At 44.2% G+C, this 24,138-nt stretch overlaps 1 protein-coding gene across 5 annotated transcripts in view; it reads right to left on the bottom strand.

Annotated features, from left to right (window-relative positions):
* Positions 1 to 24,138, bottom strand: part of SLIT3 (slit guidance ligand 3) — a 630,484-nt gene that overhangs the window by 577,850 nt on the left and 28,496 nt on the right. For all 5 annotated transcript variants that reach the window (XM_023218903.1, XM_023218901.1, XM_023218904.1 and 2 more), the window contains exon 2: positions 2,725 to 2,796. In XM_023218903.1, coding sequence (XP_023074671.1) covers positions 2,725 to 2,796 — 72 coding nt within the window. The remainder of the gene's footprint in view (positions 1 to 2,724; positions 2,797 to 24,138) is intronic.

The following is a 24,138-nucleotide window of genomic DNA, read 5'->3' as shown; positions in this document are numbered from 1 at the left end:
ATCAGAAATCGCCCCCCTTGTGATGATGGCTGGGGTGGAGTTTAACTTTATTAACCCCGTTTGGGATAAAGCTGGCTCCCACATTGTGCACATAGCAGAGCCCTTAGACTACCAAGAAATGGAACATGATTTATACCATCAGAAGAGACTTTTTCCTACTCCCACCCCATGGGAGGAAAAAAAAAAAAAAATGTCCTGGGCAATTCTTCCATCTTCTCCTTAAATGCTCTTCGTTTGGGGAAAATCGCCCTGGGTTGAGACTGAAGTGCCTCAATCTCCATTTTATCTGCTTTGGCCCATATTAACAGTTTGACATAGAAATGGGTGGCCAATTATTCAAGACTACTGAATCTTTTCTAGCTTCTCTAGAAATTGTAAATAAGAAACAGATATGGGGAATGTGCCAAGGTGTGAAAAAAATCTTTTAAAAAAAGATAGTTGTCTAGGTTACTCAGCTAAAAAGAATAGATTGAGGAAAAATATGGTAAAAATGTCTGGATATTTTATTGGTGTTAGTTAGAAAGCATTTCAGCTATTCCACCAGGCAGATTCTTTCACAGTAATAAAGGGCCACTTGAATGGGATTGTCTTTGAGTTGATAAGGAAGATAATGAAACAGAGTATATTAATAGTCTATGGGTGGGGGGGTTAGGGGAAGGCTTTTTGGCATTGCTTATCAAAATAAGAGGAATGTACCAATTAACTGAAAAGATAAACTGTAGTCAAAGGAATGTTGCAGACCATCCAGGGGATACTAAAACAATCTTTTGTGATTATTTTAAACTTTCTATTTGCAGACAGCAGACACGAAAATTGGAGTTTTTATTAGTCTTTCTGATGTAATGCTAAGAAAATCAAAGGGTTGTTTTTGACTTTGTTAGAAAATGAAGCATTAGGTGAAATTTCTGACTTGTAATCTCTCACAGACGCAGGGGAAATAAATTTAAAAAAAAATAAAGTGAGAAGGTAAACAAGCATCTATTTGTTAACCTGGCAAATGACATAGAATCAGGAGTTGTTACCTATACCTCTTCAATAACAATCGCCCTAAAACTGAACCATGGAATTCCCCCACCCTGATCCCAGTCTCGACTCTGATCCACGCACCCCTTGTCAGAACTACCAGTCACTTGACAGACACATGGCTGCTGAGGCAAAAGACTTGGCACAGGGTGTGCCTTCCCTTTGAGGTTGGTGAGAGGAGAGTGTTTGAGACCAAAGATGGAGAACATGTCCGTGTGGAGAGCATCTGCAAGCTGGAGGCCCAGGATTCAGATTCCCCATGTCCCCACACATGTGTACGTAAGAGAAGCTCAGACAAGCCCCCACATTAACAGTGCTGCATTTACAAAATGGGTAGACTATCACTGTCTTAGTTTTCTCAGCTTTCTATAACGTGAATACACAGTGGCACTGCATGGAGGTTAGAAAACACAGAGTCTGGGTTCTAATTCCAACTCCTTCAGTCACCTGCTATGTAGAATTGGGACTACTTACCCTTATCCATACCTCTGGTTTTCTCTGCTACAAACAGGGGCTCATAATAATGCCCACCTTGTTTGTTACCACTATGTAACACTGTGCTGGGCCCATCAAAGTATCAGGTCCATCATCATTACTAACAACTCAATCAGAAAAGAAAAACAATGTTGTAAAATTAATGCTTCACAAGTAATCCTGAGAATAATCAGAAAATGTTAAAACAATGAAGCACTACACGTGTTACTATGAGAGCTGAAAATACTTCTAACTACGTATTCCCTGTACTGCAAATGAGAAAACTGAGGCCCAAGGAGGAAAGGTAATTTGCCCAAGGTTTCATGGGTAGCTAATTCTGAATCAGGACCAGTACTTACTGAACCAAGTACAAAATTCATTCTATGTATTATATAGGGCTATTAGTAAAAAGGAGGTAGCTTCAGGTACCAAGACTTTAGCTGTTACTTCTAGGAACAATTTGCCAGCTAAGATTCCATGGCATACAAATACCAAGGCGGTGGCCAATTGGCCCAGGCTGTACGTCTTGCCTGGAGCCATGTTTATGGGTCAAAATTAACCAAGTAAAGAAGGAAAAAAATGATCTAAATTGCTTTTTCCTGTACCTCTGAATGTCTTAGACTTTTCAACAGACAAGCACTTGGGAAGTTTCTTATCACTCACAGACTTAAGGATGGATGAAAGTGTTCAATATTCAGCAATGAAACCTAATATTCCTTGCTCCCCCAGTCCATCAACGCCCATCTCAAATTTTGCTACCTGTCTGCACAGCTGTGGGTGTTCAGCAAGGTCCCTGACCCTTTCTGATGCTCTCCTCCCCTCCTCTCCATTAAGCTACAAGACAGATAACTTTTGTCCTGATTGCTCTTTTAATGCACAGGCTGGAGACGAAATTATCATCTCTATGGAAGGGAAGCATGGTTAGTTAACCTGACATCGCTGTCATCCTAGAAGCTGGGCATGCTGATTTATTCATTCATAGCCTTCCGCTTTCCCTATCACTGGAACTAAGTTCTTCCATCGATCTAGCTCAGCCAGCAGCATCTAGACACGGATTGTGATACCTGTGAGCATGTGGGTACACTAATGAGGGGCTTTCTGCTGCAGAATGGTGAATTCCTGTTATCCAGGGCTTGGCAGTGTGGTGTCAGGGGCAGTGGAACATTTTTTTTTGCAAGGCTGAAGAGCTAAAAATGAAAACGCACCCGAGAGCCATCAACTACTTACAAGACTCGGAGGTTCTTGAGCCCAGCGAAGTCCATCTTGGTGATCCTGGTGATATTATTTCTGTCCAGGTCACTGCAATGGAGAGCAAATTCAGGTCAGATTTTTGTGGGTTACAATCACGGTCTATTTAATCCAGACTGGCTTGGACTGAAGGGACGTTGCTTGTCCAGAAGGCGGCAATTCTGATGATTAACGATATCCCTTGAGCATGCCCGGCTAACCTTAAGGATATTGTATGGAATAAACCATTCATTATGCACATAGCAGAACTCTGTTATGTTTAACTGCCTGCCTTCTGTGGTCCCTTCTTTAGGTAACACATTTTTCTGTTGAAGTTTCCCCTCCCCCAAATCTCAGATCATGTCATACAAACGGGGCTGACCCCTCTTCCCAGCTCTAGGCACTGGTATCTGATCCAGGCCAGGCTGATAAGTATCTTCAGTCTCCCTGAGCAATTGTTTCAGAAATGCTTAAATGACTCAAAATCCCAATAACTGTTTATCTACCGGGATTGCTAAGCTGTTCAGGGTAGCCAGAAGCCATCTCACCACCACAGAAACAGTGAGCAGATGGTGCTTCTCCTGTGAATGTCCAGACCCACTCATGCCTGAAGCCAATTACCTCTGTATTTTGAGAGTGTATGACCCATTCTATCCCATCTCTCCTATATTTTGATTTAAACCAGTTTGAGTTGAATTTTCTATTACTTAAAATCAAAAGAATTTGCCTGACTTTGGTATGTAGCTAGAAACTAACAAACAAGACAAAAATTGTCTATTTTCCAGCTACTTTGCAAACTCCCTGAGGGCAAAGGCCATACCTCATTTAACTCCATACTCAACATAGTAGATAGAGTATGTGCTTGGCACACAGCAGAGGTAACTTCACTCATTTCACATGTTAGGTAAAGACATTTGCATGGATTACTCCTGCCTCAATTTACAGGCTTACGCTCCTGAATATAGCCCCAAAGAGAAGGATTTGCCATAGAAGAGCTGAAGTGGTGGTGGTGATATTTAAGTGAGGGTGGAGGGCAGCATGGATGATGGAAAAACAGTTCAGAAAAACTGAAGTCACGAATGAGCCTGTGAACAACTGCATGAATATTCCGTGTTCACTAAAATAATCTAACAAGACTGAATGCCAAAAAAAGGAACCATGAATAATACGCTACAGTTCTCAATAATAGATGCTGAATAATTGATCTCTACAGATTATACCCTCTTTAACCTTTTCAGGGTTTTGGCCCTTGGACTTTCAACAAGGTATCTGTGAATTATCTTTTCTTTCTGAACATTTATATACGAAGAGCCATTTCTCCAATGATGAATCCCCATCCAAACGTTCATCTCTTCTTCGCTTTTCCTAGTCGCTTCCTAAAGATGCCACCCTGCAATTATGCCTCCTTTATACAGTTGCATAAAATGAACAGGGAAGGAATTTTCAGATTCTAGCACTTTATATATAAAAAAAATCGAGCTTGAGGAGGGATTACTCTCCTGATATCAGACATAATACTGAAATAAAAATCAAGTGAGTCCTTGAGTAACCTCGCACAGGTACCTCCTCCTTTTCTCCTTGAGTTTTCCAATACCTAAAACAGCATCAAAGTTGTTTCTGAACTAGCTTGTGATGGAGAAAAGCAGCATTTAGACTTCTCTGGCTAATTTAAGTGCTGGTTTAGAAAAAAAAAAAAAAAAAAAAAAAGCACAGCAAGAATTACCCAGGAAAATAAAGGGTTATCCATGCAGGGATGGGAAACCTGCAGACAGAAATCTGTACACACTCCAAAGCATCACACGTGTTCCTACCTCCCATCTGAATTCAGATGGATGTTTGGGGACCTTGACAACTGTGAATATGACAATGCAACTAAGGGTTTAATTACCAGGACACAGCATGGCATCTCAGCAGCTTGTGCCAGCATCTGCAGCACCAATATTTTCAATGAATATTTATTATGTCAAAGCACACTGAGTGCACTGCTGAAATGCTGAGGATGTGGCGGGGGGCAGAGGGTGTGCTGTGGGACCGTCCCTGGCACAGCGTTCCTGTTTGGGAGCTGAGCTTCAGAGGCAGGCAGTCCTGAGCTTGAATCCCTGTCCTGCCACTTACTGAGTGATCTAATGGCAGTGTACTTCATCTCTGAGGTACAGTTTCTCCATTTACAAATGAGGCCGACAATCTTGACCTCAGGAGCTTTGATGAGGGTTAAATGAGATGATGTACACACAGCACTTATCTAGCACTTGTTAAGTGCTCAATCACGGCAGCTATTACTGTAATTAGTTGAAGCGCATCTCTCGCATCTCAACTCTGAAATTTCAGTTCACCAGCAGAAGCTGACAGCCCCATACCCCAAACTTTGTGCCTACAGATGAACCTTGGGGTCCCCAAGACACTCCTCGTTGGTATGCTCTCTTCCTACAGGTAAAAAGTGGGGTCTATTTTGTGGCTGAAAAACAGAATAATGGGGCCAAGAGTGCCCCCCCCAGCCCACTGCCTGTCCTTTGCAGCATTTTTGTGACCCCTATTTCCATGGTATCTGAGTGCAAGTGACACAGGGACTACGGAGGAGGAAAGCGCTCTCCCCTCCCACTCAGCTGTGCTGCCTCCCTCTGCCCACCTCCCAAACACACATACTCCCAGGAAGGCCAGGGAGCACGTGGACTCTGAGGTGAGATACCTCTAGCCCCCAACTCCACACAGTCGGGTCTGGGTGAGTTTGAGTAACTTACTTTCCTTCTCCAGGCCTGCATGCTCTGTAGGAGCTTTGTCTCCTACTTGCAGGCCATGGGATGATGAGAAACACAAAGCTGGGGCTTCAACACACGTGGTTAGAAATGGGAATGGATTACACTCACCCTGAGGAGAGGCTGCCTGTCCCAAGGCCAGCCCCTACTGTCCCCACCCAGGCTCCTCCAGACCTTTATGACCTTCAGCTCTGGCCTCAAGGGAGTCAGTATGTCAGCCTGGGATGGGTTCTGAACTGTCAGCAGGAGGGGTGATCCTGGATGGGGGCCAAGGACAGTGTCCAGATGTGGATGTGGAAAGTGTGGTGGTCTCCAAACATGTCTGTCATTTCTTTTCTTTTTTTTTTTTTTTTTTGATACACTTGCTATCAAGAGGTGATATCTACGCCAATTTCCCTTGAACTTCAGCAGGCTTTGAGACTGCTGGACAAACAAGACTATGGCAGAAGTGATGCTGCAGAGCTTCTGAGGCTAGCCTAGAAGAGGCAATAGGGGAGGGGCTCGCTCTCTCGCTCCCCTCACTTGCACTGCAGCCTTAAGCTGCCACATGAGAAAAGCAGATGATCTGAAGCCTCCATGCTGGTGAAACCACGTGGTGGTGGTGGTGGTGGTGGTGGTGGTGGTGGTGGTGGTGGTGGTGGTGGTGGTGGTGGTGGTGGTGGTGGTGGTGGAGGAGGAGGAGGAGGAGGAGGGAGAGATGCTAGCCCTGGCTTGAGTCTTTCCAGCCCAGAGGTCAGGCACATTAAGTGCAGATTCCTTTGGGACTCAGCTTCAGCCACCATCTGGTTGCAACTTATGAGAAACTCTAAGCCAGAATCACCCAGCTGAATGAACCACTCTTGAAATCCTGACCCACAGAAGCTGTAAGAGATAACAGTCATGTACCATATAGCAATGTTTCAGTCAATGAGGATGGCATATCCGATGGGGGGGGTCTCATAAGATCATAATGGAGCTGAAAAATTCCTAGTAACATCGTAACATGACGTATCACTCACACGTTTACGTGATGCTGGTGAAAACTCTACTGCGCTGGTGGTTGTATGAAAGTACAGCACATGCAATTATGTATAGTATATAATACTTGATAATAAGTGACTGGGTTACTGGAATTTACTATGCCATACTTTTATCACTATTTTAGAGCATACTCCTTCTACTTATTTTAAAAAAATAGTTGATGGTAAAACAGCTTCAGGTAGGTCCTTGAGGAGGTGTTCCAGAAGAAGGCATTGTTATCATAAGAGATGACAGCTCCATGTGTTACTGCCCTTGAAGACTTTCCAGTGGGACAAGATGTAGAGGCAGAAGACAGAGAGATGGATGATCCTGACCCTGTGTAGACCTAGGCTAATGTGTAGACCTAGGCTTGTGTCTTAGTTCTTAATAAAAAAGTTTAAAAAGTAAAAAAAAAATTGTAAAAGTAGAAAAATGTTTATAGAATAAGGATACAAGGGAAGAAAATATTTTTGTATAGCTATACAGTTTGCGTTTTAAGCTTAGTGTTATTATGAAAGAATAAAAAAGAAAAAATTAAAAGTTTATAAAGTTAAAAAGTTATATAGTAAGTTAAGGTTAGTTTACCATTGAAGAATTTTAAAAATCTTTAGCATAGGCTAAGTGTACAGTGTTTGTCAAGTCAACAGTAGTGAATAGTAATGTCCTAGGCCTTCATATTCACTCACCACTCACTCACCGATTCTCCTGGAGCAACTTCCAGTCCTGCAAGCTCCACTCATGGTAAGTACCTATTTAGATGTACTATTTTTTATCTTTTATACTATATTTTTATTTTTGTGCCTTTTTTTGTATGTTTGACATATTTAGCCAGGCATGATGATATAGGAGGTGATATTTTTTTGTATGTTTGACATATTTAGCCAGGCATGATGATATAGGAGCCAGGCATGATGATATAGGAGCCACTTAGGAGGCTGAGGTAGGAGGATTGCTGGAGCAATCCAGGAGTTTAAGACTGGACTGGGCAACATAGCAAGACCCTGACTCTTAAAAGAACAACAAAACAATAGGTATATCTAGAAACACAAACACTCACCATTGCTCAGCACTGTGTTACAACTGCCTATAGTATTTAGTAGAGTAACCTGCTGTGCAGGTTTATAGCCTAGAAACAATAAGCTATAACCATATCGCCTACGTGTGTAGTAGGCTATACCTCCTAGGTTTGTGCAAGTAAACTCAGGATTTTCACACAACAATGAAATTGCCAAGGATACATTTCTCAGAATGTATCCCTGTCATTAAATAACACATTACTGTACCGAAGTGACTACTGTGTCTTAACCCAGGAAGTTTTGGGGTGATTCATTGTGTAATAATGGAGAGGCGGGAAAGAAAGGAGGAGAAAGCCACCTTCTGAATACTCAATATTTACCATTAGCAAAGGAACCCTATTCACACGGCTTTTGGTGGCAAGGCCTTTCTGAGACTTGTGTGCCACCTCTGAGAACCTCGGTCCTGTCATTATGGTCAATCATGGCTCACGGGGGCAGAGGCTCCCGAGTTATTCTGGGGATGAGGTGAGAATTGTTCCTTCTCTCAAGCTCAAAGGAGTAAAGACTGCATAATTAGAGATGCCCATCCCTCCAAGTGGGGCTTAGGATACCATGGGAATCACCTATGATGTTAGGTTACTAATCACAGTAATGATTATCATTCATTGAGCACCGTGGCAGACTGGCGAGTTGTTTTGAGTTGTGCTCAAGACAGAGGGAAAAAGGTTTCCTGGACAACCCAACAGTCTGCCACAGTGCTCCATGAATGGTAATCATGGACAACTCACCAGCCTGAGCATGCGGATAGATTACATTTCCCAGCTTTCCCTGCATGTATGTGCAACCATGTGACTGAATTCTCATCACTGTTACAGGGGTGAAAGTACTATATGCTGCCTTCAGGTCTGAGGAATAAAACTTCCTGCCCCATCCTTCACTCTCTTCTCTCATCTTGGGTGGGATTCAGTAGATACACTGGAGGATGGGATACACCAGGAATGGGAAACTGAAAGAGCCCAAATCCCTGAATGACTGCATGAAACAGAGGCCTCTCCTCCTTTGGTCCCCCCACTGCCTACACCCCCCGCCCCCACCACAATCATTTACATGCATTAAACTCAGACCTATTCAAGAAATAATTCCTAAACCACTGAAATTTGAAACTATTTGTTATGGCAGTCTACATTGGCAAATAAAATATCTTTGATACAATGGCGTTCTATGCCTTTTTTTTTTTTTTTTTTTTTTTTTGAGATGAAGTCTCACTCTGTCACCTGGGCTGGAGTGCGGTGGCATGATCTTGGCTCACTGCAACCTCCGCCTCCTGGGTTTAAGCGATTCTTCTCCTGCCTCAGCCTCCCAACTGGGATTACAGGTGACTGCCACCACGCCTGGCTATTTTTTTTTTGCATTTTTAGTAGAGATGGGGTTTCTTCATGTTGGCCAGGCTGGTCTCAAACTCCTGACCTGAGGTGATCTGCCCACCTTGGCCTCCCAAAGTGCTAAGATTACAGGCATGAGCCACCACGCCCAGGCTTCCATGCCTTCTTCTTCTTCTTCGCAACAGTTCTGAAAGGTAGGTATTATCTTACTTCAACAGATTAAAATGCTGTAGATCAGCCTTAATAAAAGCTGATATTTGTTGAACCCATACTATGCACGAGGTACTGTGCTGAGGACTTTGTGTTCATTTATCTAATCCAGACAGCAACCATATACGGTAGGTACTATTATTTCATTTTTCACATGAGGAGGCTGAAATTTAGTTTCCCCCATCCCCACCCTCAGCTTAGAAGATTTTTACCAATAAAGAAATTTAACATGAGTTCACATACCAGGGAAGTAGGTAATGCTGAGATTTGAACCAGGGCTCTCTGAATACAAAGGCCATAGTTTCACTTATCACATCCTACTGCTCATCTACCATTAGAGCATTTTTTATACTGTATCAGGTTATCCATTGAATTTTTTAAAAGAATGCATAAATAAATGCACAAACATAATAGAATTTCCCGCTCCTGTGCCCTGGAGAAAAACAAAGACATACCCACGGTAGCTTTGCTTTCCTCGCTCCAGCCAAGAGAACACATTTCCTACCCTGTCTCCCAGTGAAGTCCTGGCCAGGGGAAGTGACTGAGCCCCTCTGCAAGCTCAAGGAGGAAGAGCTTTCTTGCTGTGTTTGCCCCTATCTGGTTTTGGTCATGTTAGTCAGCATCTGCCATGTTGCCTCTATAAACAGGCATCACCATGGTAATTTGGATTGTTTTTCCCCATCCCAATCAGTGAATCATAAACCAATGCTGAGACTTGGAGCTTTGTGGTATTTTCACATCTGTTTGACACCTTGGGTGGGGTAGGGAGAAAGAAGAATTCAGAACAACATTGGAAAAAATGAAACAAAAATGACATTTTCTAGGTCAGGCCACTGGCCTTATCTTGGCACATGTATATCCATACCCTTCTTTTTATTCATTCTGTGGCATTCCTGCAAAATTTTCTTCTGGCTGTGGCACATCTGGGAAGAGCAAGGAGTGAAAAAACAGCCCTCAGCGAAAGCATAGTGTGGGGAAAAGGGCTCCCATTATAAATTCAAACAGTGTGGATTTGAATCTCAACCTTTTTGCTCCTTAGCCATGTGGCTTGGAGAAAGGCACTTAACTTCATGGAACTCCAGTTGTTGTTGCTGTGACTTTTGTAAAACATGACCCAAGATACCACCTCTGTCAGATTACCATGAGGCTCAATGGAGAAAGTTTTTTGTTTTTTGTTTTTTTTTTTTTTTTGACAGAGTCTTGCTCTGTTGCTCAGGCTGGAGTGCAGTGACACAATCTCAGCTCACTGCAACCTCCGCCTCCCAGGTTCAAGCGATTCTCCTGCCTCAGCCTCCCGAGTAGCTGGGATCACAGGCGCCATGACCAAATCTGGCTAATTTTCATATTTTTAGCAGAGACGGGGTTTCGCCATGTTGTCCAGGTTGGTCTCAAACTCCTGACCTCAGGTGATCCATCCGCCTCAGCCTCCCAAAGTGCTGGGATTACAGGCATCAGCCATGGTACCCAGCCAAGGAAATGCTTTCTAAACAGCATTCAGAGTGGTTAATTTTTCACCCACGGGCTACAACTGGTAGGGAGAGGATGCAATGGTGTAGCTTGGGATAGACTTTTAAAAAGATGTTCATCTGTAATGGTGAGATCTGTGACGCTTAGGGAGCACACCACTGCTCAGACCAGACTTTTAAGACTACCTGTCCCCTGTACACTGAGTGTTTACAATACTGCCTTCGGGGTTTCAGGAAAGAAGATCGGGTCTCAACGTGAAGTAAACCTGTAGGGGCTACCACAAATGCACTCATTCCTTATTACAAGGATATGCAGGCAAAGTTAACTCAGGTTGGGCGTGATGTCTAGGAGATCCTTGTGATGGGTAGGAGGCTGAACTACATGACCTATGGAGTCCTGTCAATAACTCTGTAACTGTCATCTTTTGGGAGCCCAGAGCCAAATGAATTTTTAGAAAATGAAATATAGCTTGGTCCTTGTTCTCAAGGAGCCTGGAGTCTAGTTGAGGAGATGTGCTAAGACTCAGGAGATTCTTAGAGAACAAGGCAAGAATTTGCAAAATGAAACGTTAAGGGATGTGGTCTAAACACCAAGGGGAGTAGGCAAGCAGGAAGTCAGAGAGAAGACCTCCTGCTCCTGAATAAGCCTTTCAATGTGTGACGCCTCCACATTCAAGATCCCACAGCATAGCTATCTCAATGGATTGTTCAGTTACAGATTGCAGTCCTTGTTCTACTCTTTCCCCTCCTTCTCACAACTGCACTTGAGTAGTCTTAAATAAAACAAAACAAAAACAAAAAACAACAACAGCTGAAAAAAAATCCCATAGTGTGATTTGAGGACTCCTACTCAGGAAAGGAGCCAGAATAAAGAGGCCCCCAAAGCACTTCCTGACCCTTCATTTACCACCAGCAAAGAAGAGGTTCCAACCAGATCAGAACAAGTTGGCAAGGAAGCAGTGGCCTCAGTTTCAGTTATGCACTCACTACGCTTTCCACCTGAAAGGACCACATCACATCACAGAAAGGGCAAGGTTCTGTGCTTCTTTGCTTCCCTATGAGCTAAGCAGGGGATGGGGGAAGGATCAGACTGAGGACAGGGTATTTATCCTCCCTGAGAGCTCACCCAGGTTAGCTAGTTTTGCCACCCAAGGTCACAGCTGCACTTTATGAATGTCCATTCATTGGTTCCAGGACACTTTTCTTTCTCCTATTTCTTCTGGCTTAGAGGTGATAACTGTTCCATTGCTTCTATGGGCTTGGTTTCTATAGCATCTATCTGAAACATACTCACACCTCTGAAATGATCCCTGTGTAAATAAATCAACTCTCCTGGAATATTCCTAATTTGAATTTTCTACCTGTTCTCTATTTCTTACTGATACACCATTCATTCATTCAACAAGTCTTCGCCACTACATTTCAGGAATTGTGCTAAATGCTGGTATATATCTATAAACAATAGCGGCATAGTCTCTGCCCATAAGAAACTCAGAGTTGAGAGAGGAAGAAATAAAGGAGCAATTACCATAGACTATGATAAATGCTCTATACCACAGGTTGGCAACCTTTTTCTTTAAAGGCTAGATAGTAAATAATTTGGCTTCCGCCAGTCATGTTTTCTATCACAACTATTCAACTCAGCTTTGTAGTGTGAGAGTAGCCTTAGACAATATATAAATAAATGAGTATGGCTGTGTGCCAATAAAACTTTATTTACAAAGACAGACCGAAGGCTGGATTTGGCCCAGGGGCTGTCGTTTATAGACTCCTGCTGTATACTATGCCAGAGGCATAAACAAAAGCTTACAGAAGAGTATGGAGGAAGGAGTATGGAGTAATTGGGGTGTAGGGTCAGGGGAGGCATCCAGGAAAAGGTGACATTTTAATTGAGACCTCAAGAAAGAGCTGGCTATATTCAGGTTGGCATGGGAATATTTAAGAGAGAAAAAGAATTTTAGGTTTAAAAAAAAAAAAAACAGCATGTATAAAAGCCCAGAGGCATTGCCTCAGGATAACTGCCAGCAGATTTATTTGGCTGTTATAGCATGTTTCAAGAGAAACACAGGTTTTTTCCTTCCTTCCTTCCTTCTTTCTTTCTTTTCTTTCCTTATTTCCTTCTTTTCTTTACTCCCCTCCCCCTCTGCTTTCCTTAATTCCTTCCTTCCTTCCCTCCCCATCTCCTTTCCCTTTTTTTAAAAATCCCTCCCTCCTTTCTTTGCTTCTTTTCTTCCTACAACAAACCTTTATTAAACACCTACTCCAGACCTGGCACTATGCTGATGGCTAAGGATAGATGGTAAAACAACAGCAAAGAAGTTCCTTTTAAAGAACTTTTATTTCTTTGCTGAATGTGGCAGACAGATTCTAAGGTGGTCCCCAGTATCACCACCTTCCCCTCTACTTGAGTGGGCAGAACCTAGAGACCTGCTTCTAAACCAAGGAACACAAAAAAGGTGGTCAGATGTCAACTTTGTAACATGTTACATGGGACCACAATGCCCGTCTTGCTATAGGACTCTTTCTCTTGCTGGCTGCGATGAAGCAGGTGGCCATGTTTGGGAGGCCCACATGCCAAGGAACTGGAGGCAGCCTCTACCCACAACCAACCAAGAATTCAAGACAACCAGCAGGAACCCGAAGCCCTCTAATAGGCTGCAAGGAACTGAATTCTCCCAATAACCTTGAAAGCTTGGAAACAGGTCCTTCTCCAGTCGAACCTTGAGATTAGACCACAACCTCAGCCAAACCCTTATGTACAGCCTTATGAGACCCTGAAGCAGAGGGCCCAGACAAATGGAAGGTGCTGAATGTGTGTTGTTTTAAGCCACCAAGTTTGCTACAAGATCATTATACAACAATAAAAAAACACGGAGAAGATAGGCCACCACAAATAAACAAGGAGACTACAGATTGCAATATGGGAATAGCTAGGAAACAGTACAGAGTGAGGTGAAGAGAATAAAGATGTGGTGAGAGGCAGTGAAGGCAGTGCCCTCCCTGGGGTGTCCAGGAAGAACCTCTCTTACAGACTGAGATTTGGTCTGAGACTAGAAGGAAAAGAAGGATCCAGTTGAAGGGCAGGCTGAAGGGAGACGTTTCCAGGTGGAAGAACAGAAACAAAAAGGCCCTAAAAGAAGAAAGCAACAAAAAGGTCCAGGTGACGGCAGCAGAGTGACACCAAATGGGATCACAGAGGCAGGTGGTGTCCAGACTGCAAGGCATCTATGGGGCTGACAACATGCTTGGGGACTGGAACCATAAAAGGGGCCGAGCAGTGAAACCACCGATTTAACAGCCCTCAGCCTCATTCCCCTGCCACCAATCCTGCCAGAAATTTCCCCAAAATGTCAATTTCATTCCACAGCTCAATAAGAAGGGGGTTCTCATTACTGCCCTCAGCTTGCCTCATTTAATTCTTCTTTCTTTATAGCCACAGACATGTATTGAGCACCTATCAGATCTGGGAACTGTGCTAGGCACTTCATTGGCACATATATGTTTCTGCAGTATGCTGGCCTCAGAAGCCCTCAAAGTCCTGCATCCATTTAAATCCTACTGCTCTGTTACGGGCTGAATTGTGTCCCCCAAAAGATATATTGAAGTCCTAACCCCAGCTACCTGTGAATGTGATCTTATTTGAAAGTAGGGTCTTTGCAGATGTAATCAGGTTAAAATGAGGTCATTAGGGTGGGCCCTAATCCAATAGGACTGGTGTCCTTATTAGAAGAGGAGACAGGGCTGAGCACAGTGGCTCACACCTATAATCCCAGCACTTTGGAAGGATGAGGCAGAAGGATTACTTGAGGGCAGAAGGGAGTTAGAGACCAGCCTGGGCAACACAGCAAGATCCTATTTCTATAAAAGAGAAAACTAGTCAGGCATGGTGGTACTTGCCTATAGTCCCAGATACTCAGGAGGCTGAGGTGGCAGGATTGCTTAAGCCCAGGGGGGCTGAGGCTGCAGTAGCTATGATTGCACCACTCCAGCCAGAGTGACAGAACAAGACCCTGTCTCTACAAAAAACATCAAAATCATAAAAAGACGATGAGACAGACATGCAGGGATAGTGTCCTGTGACAACAGAGGCAGAGACTGGAGTGAAGCAGTTACAAACCAAGGAATGCCAAGGGCTGCTGGCAAACCCAGGAGCCAGGAAGGAGCAAGGAAGGGCCCTCCCTTGCAGATTTCAGAAGGAGCCTGGCCCTAATGACACCTCGATTTCAGATTGCCAGGTTCCAGAGGTCTGAAAGGATAGACTGTTGTTGTAAGGCATCAGTTTGTGGTACATTGTTATGGCAGCCCTAGGACACAGATACGCCCAATGTTCAGGCTTTGTCTGGCCCCACACGCCCCCTGCAGCCTCCCCCAGCCACTCCACTTCATGCTGGCTTCTCCCTTCCCTGAACTTCTGAACTTCTGGATCATTCAGCCTCTCTCTGCACAACTCATTTTGATCTTTCATCACGTTTCCTTGCACCTCTTGTGCTGCGGCCTGTTTCCTGTGTGTTTGCCTTGTCTCCCAAAGGACCTTGAAGAGGATACTCCCCAACTTCCTCCAGACACCTTGGATGAAGTAAGGCCTCGTGGAGACACTCAGAAAAGTGTACACTAGGTTTCTCAGGATGGAGAAACGGTTTTTTTTTTTTTTAAACATTTTACATTTTGCTTATCAGTATTATCATTGTTTTCTGGAGTAAACATGTATCACTCAATGCACCTCTTACCTTCCAAAAAAACACTGAAAAAAGGAGTCCAGTTAACCTAAGACTCTCCCCATAGATAAAGTGCCCATGCAGTTTAAGCCATTCAAGACTCTGGAATTTTAGCCATTTGGCTAAAGAAAGATGCTTTTTGGTTTTTGGGGGGGTGTATTTTGAGACGGAGTCTCGCTCTGTCTCCCAGTCTGGAGTGTAGTGGTGCAACCTCGGCTCACTGCAATCTCCACCTCCCAGGTTCAAGGGATTCTCCTGCCTTAGCCTCCCGAGTAGCTGGGATTACAGGCACGTGCCACCATGCCTGGCTAATTTTAGTAGAGATGGGGTTTCACCATGTTGGCCAGGCTGGTCTCAAACTCCTGACCTCAAATGATCCACCCACCTCAGCCTCTCAAAGTGCTGGGATTACAGGCATGAGCCACCGTGCCTGGCCGGAAGATGCTGTTTCGTGAGCCCAAGGGTAGATCTTCGAAACTGCTCACATCAGGCTGTCCTAATGGGTGTCTTCCTCTGTCTCCTCTCCCCAATCCAAAGGACCTAATGCCACCCACCCAGCTACCCTGATGAAAGAGAGAAACAGCATGTGTTCGAAAACCATCAAATCACCTTCCAACCAGGTCAAGGACAGCAGTGTTTCCCTTCGGATCACCCTCCTACGGCTCGCATCTCATGCTCTACCTCTCCAGACTCATACCACAGGAGGCATTATTAACTATTCTGATTTTTTGCACTTCGTTCTCATCTGTTACATAACCACATGCAAGTTTAAAAACATACACGCATTTGGGAAAGAAATGAGCTGAATTTGATTTTAAAAACTGGCTTCACACTACCTCAGTTGTTTGGGAACTAAGCCTCTCTGGGCTAAATTTTTGGCTTGGCAACACTCTCGCATATATAATTTTACACCTGCAAAAGCTTGCAGCCAACCCTGTGCAGACAGCTACCTGCAGGGAGAAGAATGGGCCAAACAGAGGGGCAACCCGGGTGGTTGGATATGGTCATGGTGAGGGCATGTAAAGAGGAGTGGGCGTGGGGTCGCTATTCTTTCATCCCTTGCAGCAGGAGAAGCAGGAGGACTCCCTGCCCCTGTTTTGCTCAGTTCAGCTCCATGCTCCAGGAAAAAAAAAAAAAAAAAGCCAAAAAAAAAAAAAAGCACACAACTACTCTTTGCTGGGAACAGAAGAAATGAACTTGCAAACTGGTAGCCCACCGGCGAGTTCTGGCCTGCAGACCTGCGTAGTCTGGTTCTCACTGTGATTTTCACATATGCAAATTAATTGCCAATTTGGGAGCATTTCAAATAGAAATCTGCAATTCTGGCTTGTCTCCAAAAGTCAGCCCATCAAATAACCATGGAGTTTTTGTGGCTACCATAGGCTGGTAGTAAGAGGCAATTGCCCACTTTGCATAAGGTACATGCCTGCAATTTTCACCAGTCCACCTGATCTGATTCCCTCACTCAAGTTACCTGCTTAGTCTTTTTCGGCAACAGAGTTTGAGATCCCTGCTGCCAAACATAACACTTAAGACGGCAGGCCCTAGAATCAGATAGCCTGGGCTCAAATCTTAGCAAACAGATTTTAGGTAGGCTACTTAACTCATCCCTAAGCTTCTGTTTCTCCATCTTAAATGACCATAATCACAGTACCTACCTCCTAGGATACTGCAAGGATTAAATGAGATGATATGTATAAAGTGATTCTAGCCCAGGGTTGGTCATGCAGTAAGTACTCAAGAAGGAACCGTCAATTGGCTGATTATTATTCAGGCAAAATGTGAGCACAAGTAAGAAGATGATGTTGGCAGGACCTCGGTGCTTCTAACACAAAAGTGCACCTGGTCTAATCCACAGCCCCACCCCAAATCTCCTTCATCCACTTCAGGCACATCAAAGCATCTGCAGAGACAGTGCTCCCTTCCCAGCCCTCACATTCAGAAATAAAAAATTCTTCCTAAATTCTTCCCGTGATGACTTAAGGCAACATATTCTTTTCTCAGCACTAACCTCCAGGTGGTGACTATTAGTCCAAAAGTTTCACCTTTTATGTCCCTTATTATCATGCCCAGAAATCTCAAACCCTTCCAAACTCCTCGCAAGGCCTGTTCTCAAAACACTTCCCTGCACTGCATAGGAGAGCATGTGATAAAATGGCTCCTCCAATCACTGGGAGGCAGGAAACAAATCCTAGAAGAGACTGGGGCCAACCTTTGGAAATGTGGCAAGAAGTGTAGGGAATACAGTATGGCAAGGATAGTGCTCTGTGTTCACCAAACTGTTCCATTCTCCTCCTAGGCAAACAGCAAGATTAAATTTCCTGTGCCCTTTGCATCTAAGTGGGACCATGTGACTGAGTTCTGAAGAAAACCAATGTGGGTGGAAATAATATGTGCCATTTCCTGGCAAGGCTATAAAACATCCTGCAAGCATGACACTCTCTTTCCCTTTCTTGTCTTCATGGCATGTAGAGATCATGTGTCATAAAGGGAGGGGTCCCCCAAAGGAAAGCAGCCTGGGTTCCTAAGTGACAATATGGATCATAAGCCACCTACCACCACCCAGAGCAGCTCTACTGGACTGTGATATGAGGAAGAGGAAGCAATACAGCTTTATAGTGTTTTGTTACTGATACATCTGGGCTTATTTGTTGCTGCAGCTTAGCCTTGTCTATGCTAACTGATATACCTATCACTATGGCATAGTAGGAAAGAATGGCCCAAGTTAAGCATCCATGATCTTTATTCATGCTAATCCACAACATGACTTTGTAAAATTTTCCTTCCTCATCTTTAAAAGGAGGAAAAACTGACTGATCCCCTAAGGCCACAATAATTCTCATGGGCTTTGGACCCTAACACATATTACCTTAAGCAATGTTTTTAAGAAGGTCACTTAACTCCGGTCAATAGAGGTACAAATGCTGCACCCAGCCAACATCAAGGTCCAAATAACTTTCTGCTATTTACTAGGCAAGAGCCAATCTGCAACAAGTGTTTACCATGTGCCAAGGACTATGCTAAACACTTCACATTTGGGGCCTTTTTTAATCCTCACAACCAGCCTATGAGGCTGATGCTATTTATTAGTCCCATTTTATTATTGAACAAATCGAGGCACAGGGAGATTAAGACACCTGTCTATGGTCACAAGCTGAGAAGTACCAGATGAACAAGGGTTAGTGGCTGAAAATTTAGCAATCAACTTGCAACAAGTAAATACAGAGTCCTAAAGGGTGAAAGAGAAATTGAAATAACCTAGTCAGAGAATTTTAGTAACATACCCAAAAATTTTAGGTAAACGAATAAACTCCAACTTATTGGGCTCTAGGGCCATATCTGATTTATGTTTGAATCCCTAAGGCTCAGCACAATACCTGGCACATGAAAGGCGCAAATCAATATCTGTTGAATGACTGATGTTAATTTGAGCTCTTTATTGACAGTTTTAACTGAGATACATGTGCCCTTAATTGACAATGGCTTGAGATCTAAAGTTAATGTATTTCACTTATACCAGTAAATCCAGGCATCAGTTAGAACTGGAATGACCATATGATTTATTATCCAAACTTGAATACTTTCGCGAGTTAAAGGGGATGTCATTATTATACCACAGAAACAGGCAAAGATTGGGACTGTCTTGAGCAGATCAACACAAATGGTCATTCCCAGCTAGAGCCACAAAATATTCGCAACAGGAGTGGGTGACAATGGAAGTACTCACATGGGGCCTGGTTCCTCACCATGTCTTTGTTCTTAAGGAGACCTTCTTCCTGTCCACTTGGGCTGAAGACCACTTCTAAGTCTAAGTCTACAGCTATTTGCAGGACACATCTTGGTTAAGTGTCATTCTCTGAATGGTGCCCACCTCCAAGTCCAACCAGCCACAAAGCACATACACTATTAACTTTTAATATAGGTGCATTAATCACTTTAAGAAAACGAAAGAGCAGCCCAAGGAATGCAATGATTGCTGCAGGAATATAAACAGGGACTGCATTGGAACAGACTACATACTTTGTATAAACACTAATAAAGTGAGTTCAGACTGAGCTGTGACTTTAAAGGAAATTCTTCCCCATAAACATGTCCTGCCATGCCCTAATAACTCTTTAATTTGATGCACATTTGGGAAGGGTGATGCTAAGTAATCACAGAATAACGTTAAGGTCTGTTGCGAAGGAGGAGTGGCAGAGGGGGGAATGTGATGCAACTTGGTGCTAACACCATGCACCAGAGAGTTGGCTTCGTCGCTCATTTCACACATGGAGGGAATTTGCCGAGTGACATGCAGGAAATCAGAGACAGGTCTCTGCAGGTTCAACCCAAGGAAATTCTGAGTGTCATCTGATGGCACCACATAAGACTCCTAGCTAGTCATTTTCCTGCCTGTCTTCCCTTGCTGGAGACAGCAGAAGTGGCCCTCACTTCAGGCGGAACTCTCCAATTTCCAGATCAAGGGTCTTCCAATTTTAATGAGATATAAAATCCTTGAAAGCAGAGAACCTTTCTTACATATCTGGGCATCACCCACAGAGCAGACACAGCCCCCATACCCATGAGAGAAGGCAGCATGGCACAGAGTCGAGGAAAACTAGACAGTAGCTGTAGCATCAGGCCTCAATTCCCAGTTTCATTACTACTCGTGTGTTTTGGGCAAACCACCCTTATCGGCAAAATGGGTTAGTAGCACTTGCAGAACCTCAGAGCGTTTTTGAGATGCTTAAGTGAGCCAATGCAAGAGAAAGCAGTTTATACATTTTTTGAAAAGTTGTACTGCTGGAAAACTATAAAAATAATGATTAATAATAGTTTTCCCATGTATTGATTTATCATGTCATATCAGGCACCGTTCATCTCCCCTGAAACATCACAGGAATCCTATAAGGGGGGTACTCTTATTATCACCATCATAGTATATTATTATGAAAACCAAAAATAGTATTTATGAGAAAGTGAGGTCCAAAGAGGTTAAATAACTTGCCCCAATTCACACATCTTCAAAGTATTATCCACAGAGTAATGATTCTGGAGGACAGGCCTGCACAATCTGAGCTCCCTGCTCTGTGCTATAAACTCTCAGGAAATTGAAGGCACCCAGTTTGTCTCCTTTATTAACCTGTAAGCAATAAGGGCATGGGCTGTGGGGGTTCACCTTCATGTCTCCAGGACCCAGGTAAGAACTAGGGAGGGAAACCCTTTGGATCCCATGACTGCAGATCCTCCTCTCCTTAACCACTCTGACGCGTATACCAACTCTTGTTGACTCCACGCAATGGGCCTTGGCCAAAGACACAGCTGATGCTGACTTTGGCCAGGTGCTTAGCACTGGACTCCTCCACTCTCTATGGTTCTCCACCTTTACTGACATGAGAGGCCTCAGCCTAATGCCCCAGCTGCCTGGAAATGTGTCCCCAAACAGCCAGGCAGGTCCTCTGCACTCACCAGGCTCATTCCAAGCGCCATAACTTTGCTCGGGCAACTCTCCCATCTGTAATACCCTCTCCCATGGATCAAAATGAACTGCAGCTGTCAGGAAGCTTGGCTGAGAAATGGGGACCTACTTCAGCAGAGTGACGAAGATTTGTAAAGGAAGAGAATGCAGTCAGACAGCGGGACCAGAGTGAGACCACCAATCCCATTCAGGCAGAAGCCACTTCCCCCATCTGGCACTGATAAAATGCCAAGGGACAGGAGTTAGGGAGGGAGAAGGGCCCATCTGCTTCTCCAACCAAAACTTCATATCCACTCCCAATGAAGACAAACCTCCTTTCATCATCCACGAATCATATCTTGCTTATTATGACAATTTTTAAAACTTCTGATTATTCCTTTGAGAATTCAATTTGTTTCCTTTGCAAGGAGGAAACAACTCTCTTCTCAGTTTGGGAGGTGGGGACATTCCATTTATCTTAAGTGGGGAAATCTGTTTCCTATTACAAATCACGTTCTGTAGGTCTATTTGTGAAAAATAGATCTCTACACTTTACATAAAAATGAAAATTCTCTTTAACAAACATCCATGAAGACCCACAAGAGGGAGGCTCCCGCCCTCTTCTCAGCCATTGCCACAAAGATTGGATTCCCATCCCTTGCTCAGAAAAATTTTTACTCTTTCCCCAGAAAGCAGCAGTGTCCCCAGCTCATCCAGCACACCTGAGAGAGTATAGAGTAATTCAATCAGTGTTTATAAATGGCAACTTAGTGCCAGGACCGAGTCCGATTCTAAGAAGGCACAGATTAAAATAAATACATCTTGCTCCATATGCCCGCACACCAAGACAGGGGTCAGCAAACTACAGGCCACAGGCCCGATCTAGCCCACTGCCTGTTTTTGTATGGAATGGGAGCTAAGAACGGTTTTTATATTTTTAAATGGTTGGAAAAAATCAAAAGGATAATATTTCGTGACACATAAAAATTATATGAAATTCAAATTTCAGTATCCATAAATACAGTTTTCTTGGAACCAAGCCGCACTCACCCATTTATACATTGTCTATGGCTGCCTTCACGCGACAGGGGCAGAGTTGCATAGCTGCCACTTGGACAAAGAGACCGAGAGCCTAAATACACATGTATGACGTGGCCCCCTGCTGACTCCTAATCTAGGCGCTTATATAGTCTAGGAGGGTCAAAAACAAAGTGGAAGTCAAAACAACAACAAGAATAACAATCACAACAATAGTATGGTGGATGAAACATGATGGTTAAAAGTGTAGGTTCTCACTCTGCGTCAGACTGAAGCTTATCCTGCACTTGCTGAACAAAAGTAGCGACATGACTCTGGGGAAGTTATTTTAACTCTCTGTGCCTCTATTTCCTTATCTGTAGTATGTGGATAATTTGTAAAGTGGGTGTCACCTTCCTTAGGTTGGGTTGAGAACTGGACAAAATGATACATGTCAAGTGGTTAGAGCAATGCCTAGCTCGTAAGTGCTCCATCTCTTTGCTCTTATTTTTGCCGGTATTGCTGCTCACATAACTCTAGGGGGCATCGTTCAATGGTATACAGTGAAAATGGCACACCTGGAGTACATCGTGTAAATGGTGGCCCAGGAATTCAGCAACGTAGTGGTCCTGACTGTAGCTGATACTACAATGAGGCTCAGAGTTTTGAGGAAAGGCAGGAGAGCGGATACACATTCCAGATGGAGGCAGCAGGTCCCGTGTATTTTTATTGCCACATCATGTGCTACTCCAGTATGAAAGAGGCCAACTTCAAATGAGCTATGGGGGTCTCCAGTGCAGACCCACAATGCCCACGCCTGCCTTTCTCCCAGCTCACGGCCCCTTCTCAGTCATCCTGAGATGAGTCTTCTACACTCATTCCTGCGATTACACCTTGCTCCTGGTCCCTCAAACTCTCAGGCAGTGGGCTATTTTAAGCCTAAATTAAAGGCTCCTCTCTTGAATGGCTGCAATTTTAGCCTGTGGTTTGTTTACTCTGACGTGGCCTGGGGCCATGGTGCTGGTGCATGGAGCATTGCGAGGGGGTAGAGGGTTTCAGGAAGGAGGCAGGGGCTTTGCAGGAACAATTTCACTGCAACACACTCTATGGAAAACACAAGCACGTGGATGAACAATTAAAAAGAAAACAACTGTGGGAGTATGCTACATATCTAGAGAGAGATGCTCAAAATAGCATCACACCAGAAGCAAGAAAGCCCTGGAAGCTACATAGTGCTTCAAACCCCAGAGAAAAGCACTTGCCACTCCCATTCCATGAGTCTAAGTCTCCTTTAGCCTCTCAGAGGAAGAACCCTTGGGGCAGATACAGGCCTTTTTATCTACAGAGGCCTTGCCATAGACCCTATCATTATGGGATAGAGCTCTGAGGCTGAGACCACAGAGTAGGCTTTCAGGGTATCCCAAGGGACATCTGAGTCCATAGACTAGCAATGGGCAAATGATCACAGTGCTGGGGAAAAGCAGGCAGGTGGGGGACAGAGGGAGAGTAGAGGAAACTGGGCAGGTGCAGGGACAGAAGCCCATCAAGCTCTCCGTATCAATGTTCTCTGCCTGGGCAGTGCCTGGGCTATAGGAGGCCCATGGGTAAGGGGGTTTAGGATCCCACTTCGTCCCTTCTCTCCATCCCTCACTTCCCTTGCTTGTAAAAGGACAGGAGAGAAATGGACCTTCATGTCACATTTGGAGGGCAAAGTCCCTGTTGCATTTGCAACCTGACCACACCCCTCCACCCTGACCCACCATCCCAGGTTAAGTCTTGATTTGCCTAGTTCTACTCTGGAGATATTCTCGGGGGCTTACGCAATGTTGGCTCCTCAAGCAGCCGCTGGAGGGGGAGCTGGCTCCAGAAGAGGATGCATCCATTCCCTCCAGGGTAAGAGTCCACTTGGACTTTGAGTTTGCAGAGCCTCGCACAGACATGAAGGAGCCCTTGGCCCACTAGCGGGGTGCCCACCACCCAGAGTAACTGGACATTGAGTGTCACACTGGCTGCCCACCACTGAATTCCACCATACAGACTCTTGTTTGGGTGCCAAAGAGGGTTCTTTAAAAATGCCTTTTGCTGGGCATGTAGTCCCTAGTTCATCAAGGTCCCTCTTCCTAAGATTTCACAGGCAGCCCACTTCACCCATTTATATCACCTGTCTGGCCCAGGTAGGTAACTGGATTTAACTGCAGACTTCATAATTATGAAACGTTTTCCAACCTAGCGCAAAAGCTCTTCTAGGAAAGAAACCCAGCCCATGAATCAGTCCTCACTCTGGTGCCCAGCACAGTGCCTTGCCCAAGCTACTGCTCAAACAACAGTGGGGGATTTGAATGCATTGATGTGATTGTATCTCTCATTCACAGCTTCCAAGACCATGTGAGAAGAGAAACGAGAAGGGAAGGGAACAAGA

The sequence above is a fragment of the Piliocolobus tephrosceles genome, chromosome 4 (genome assembly GCF_002776525.5).
Source record: "Piliocolobus tephrosceles isolate RC106 chromosome 4, ASM277652v3, whole genome shotgun sequence".
In the NCBI taxonomy this organism is placed as follows: domain Eukaryota; kingdom Metazoa; phylum Chordata; class Mammalia; order Primates; family Cercopithecidae; genus Piliocolobus; species Piliocolobus tephrosceles.
The sequence above is the reverse complement of the archived record's forward strand: the minus strand, read 5'-3'. Positions and strand labels throughout refer to the sequence as shown.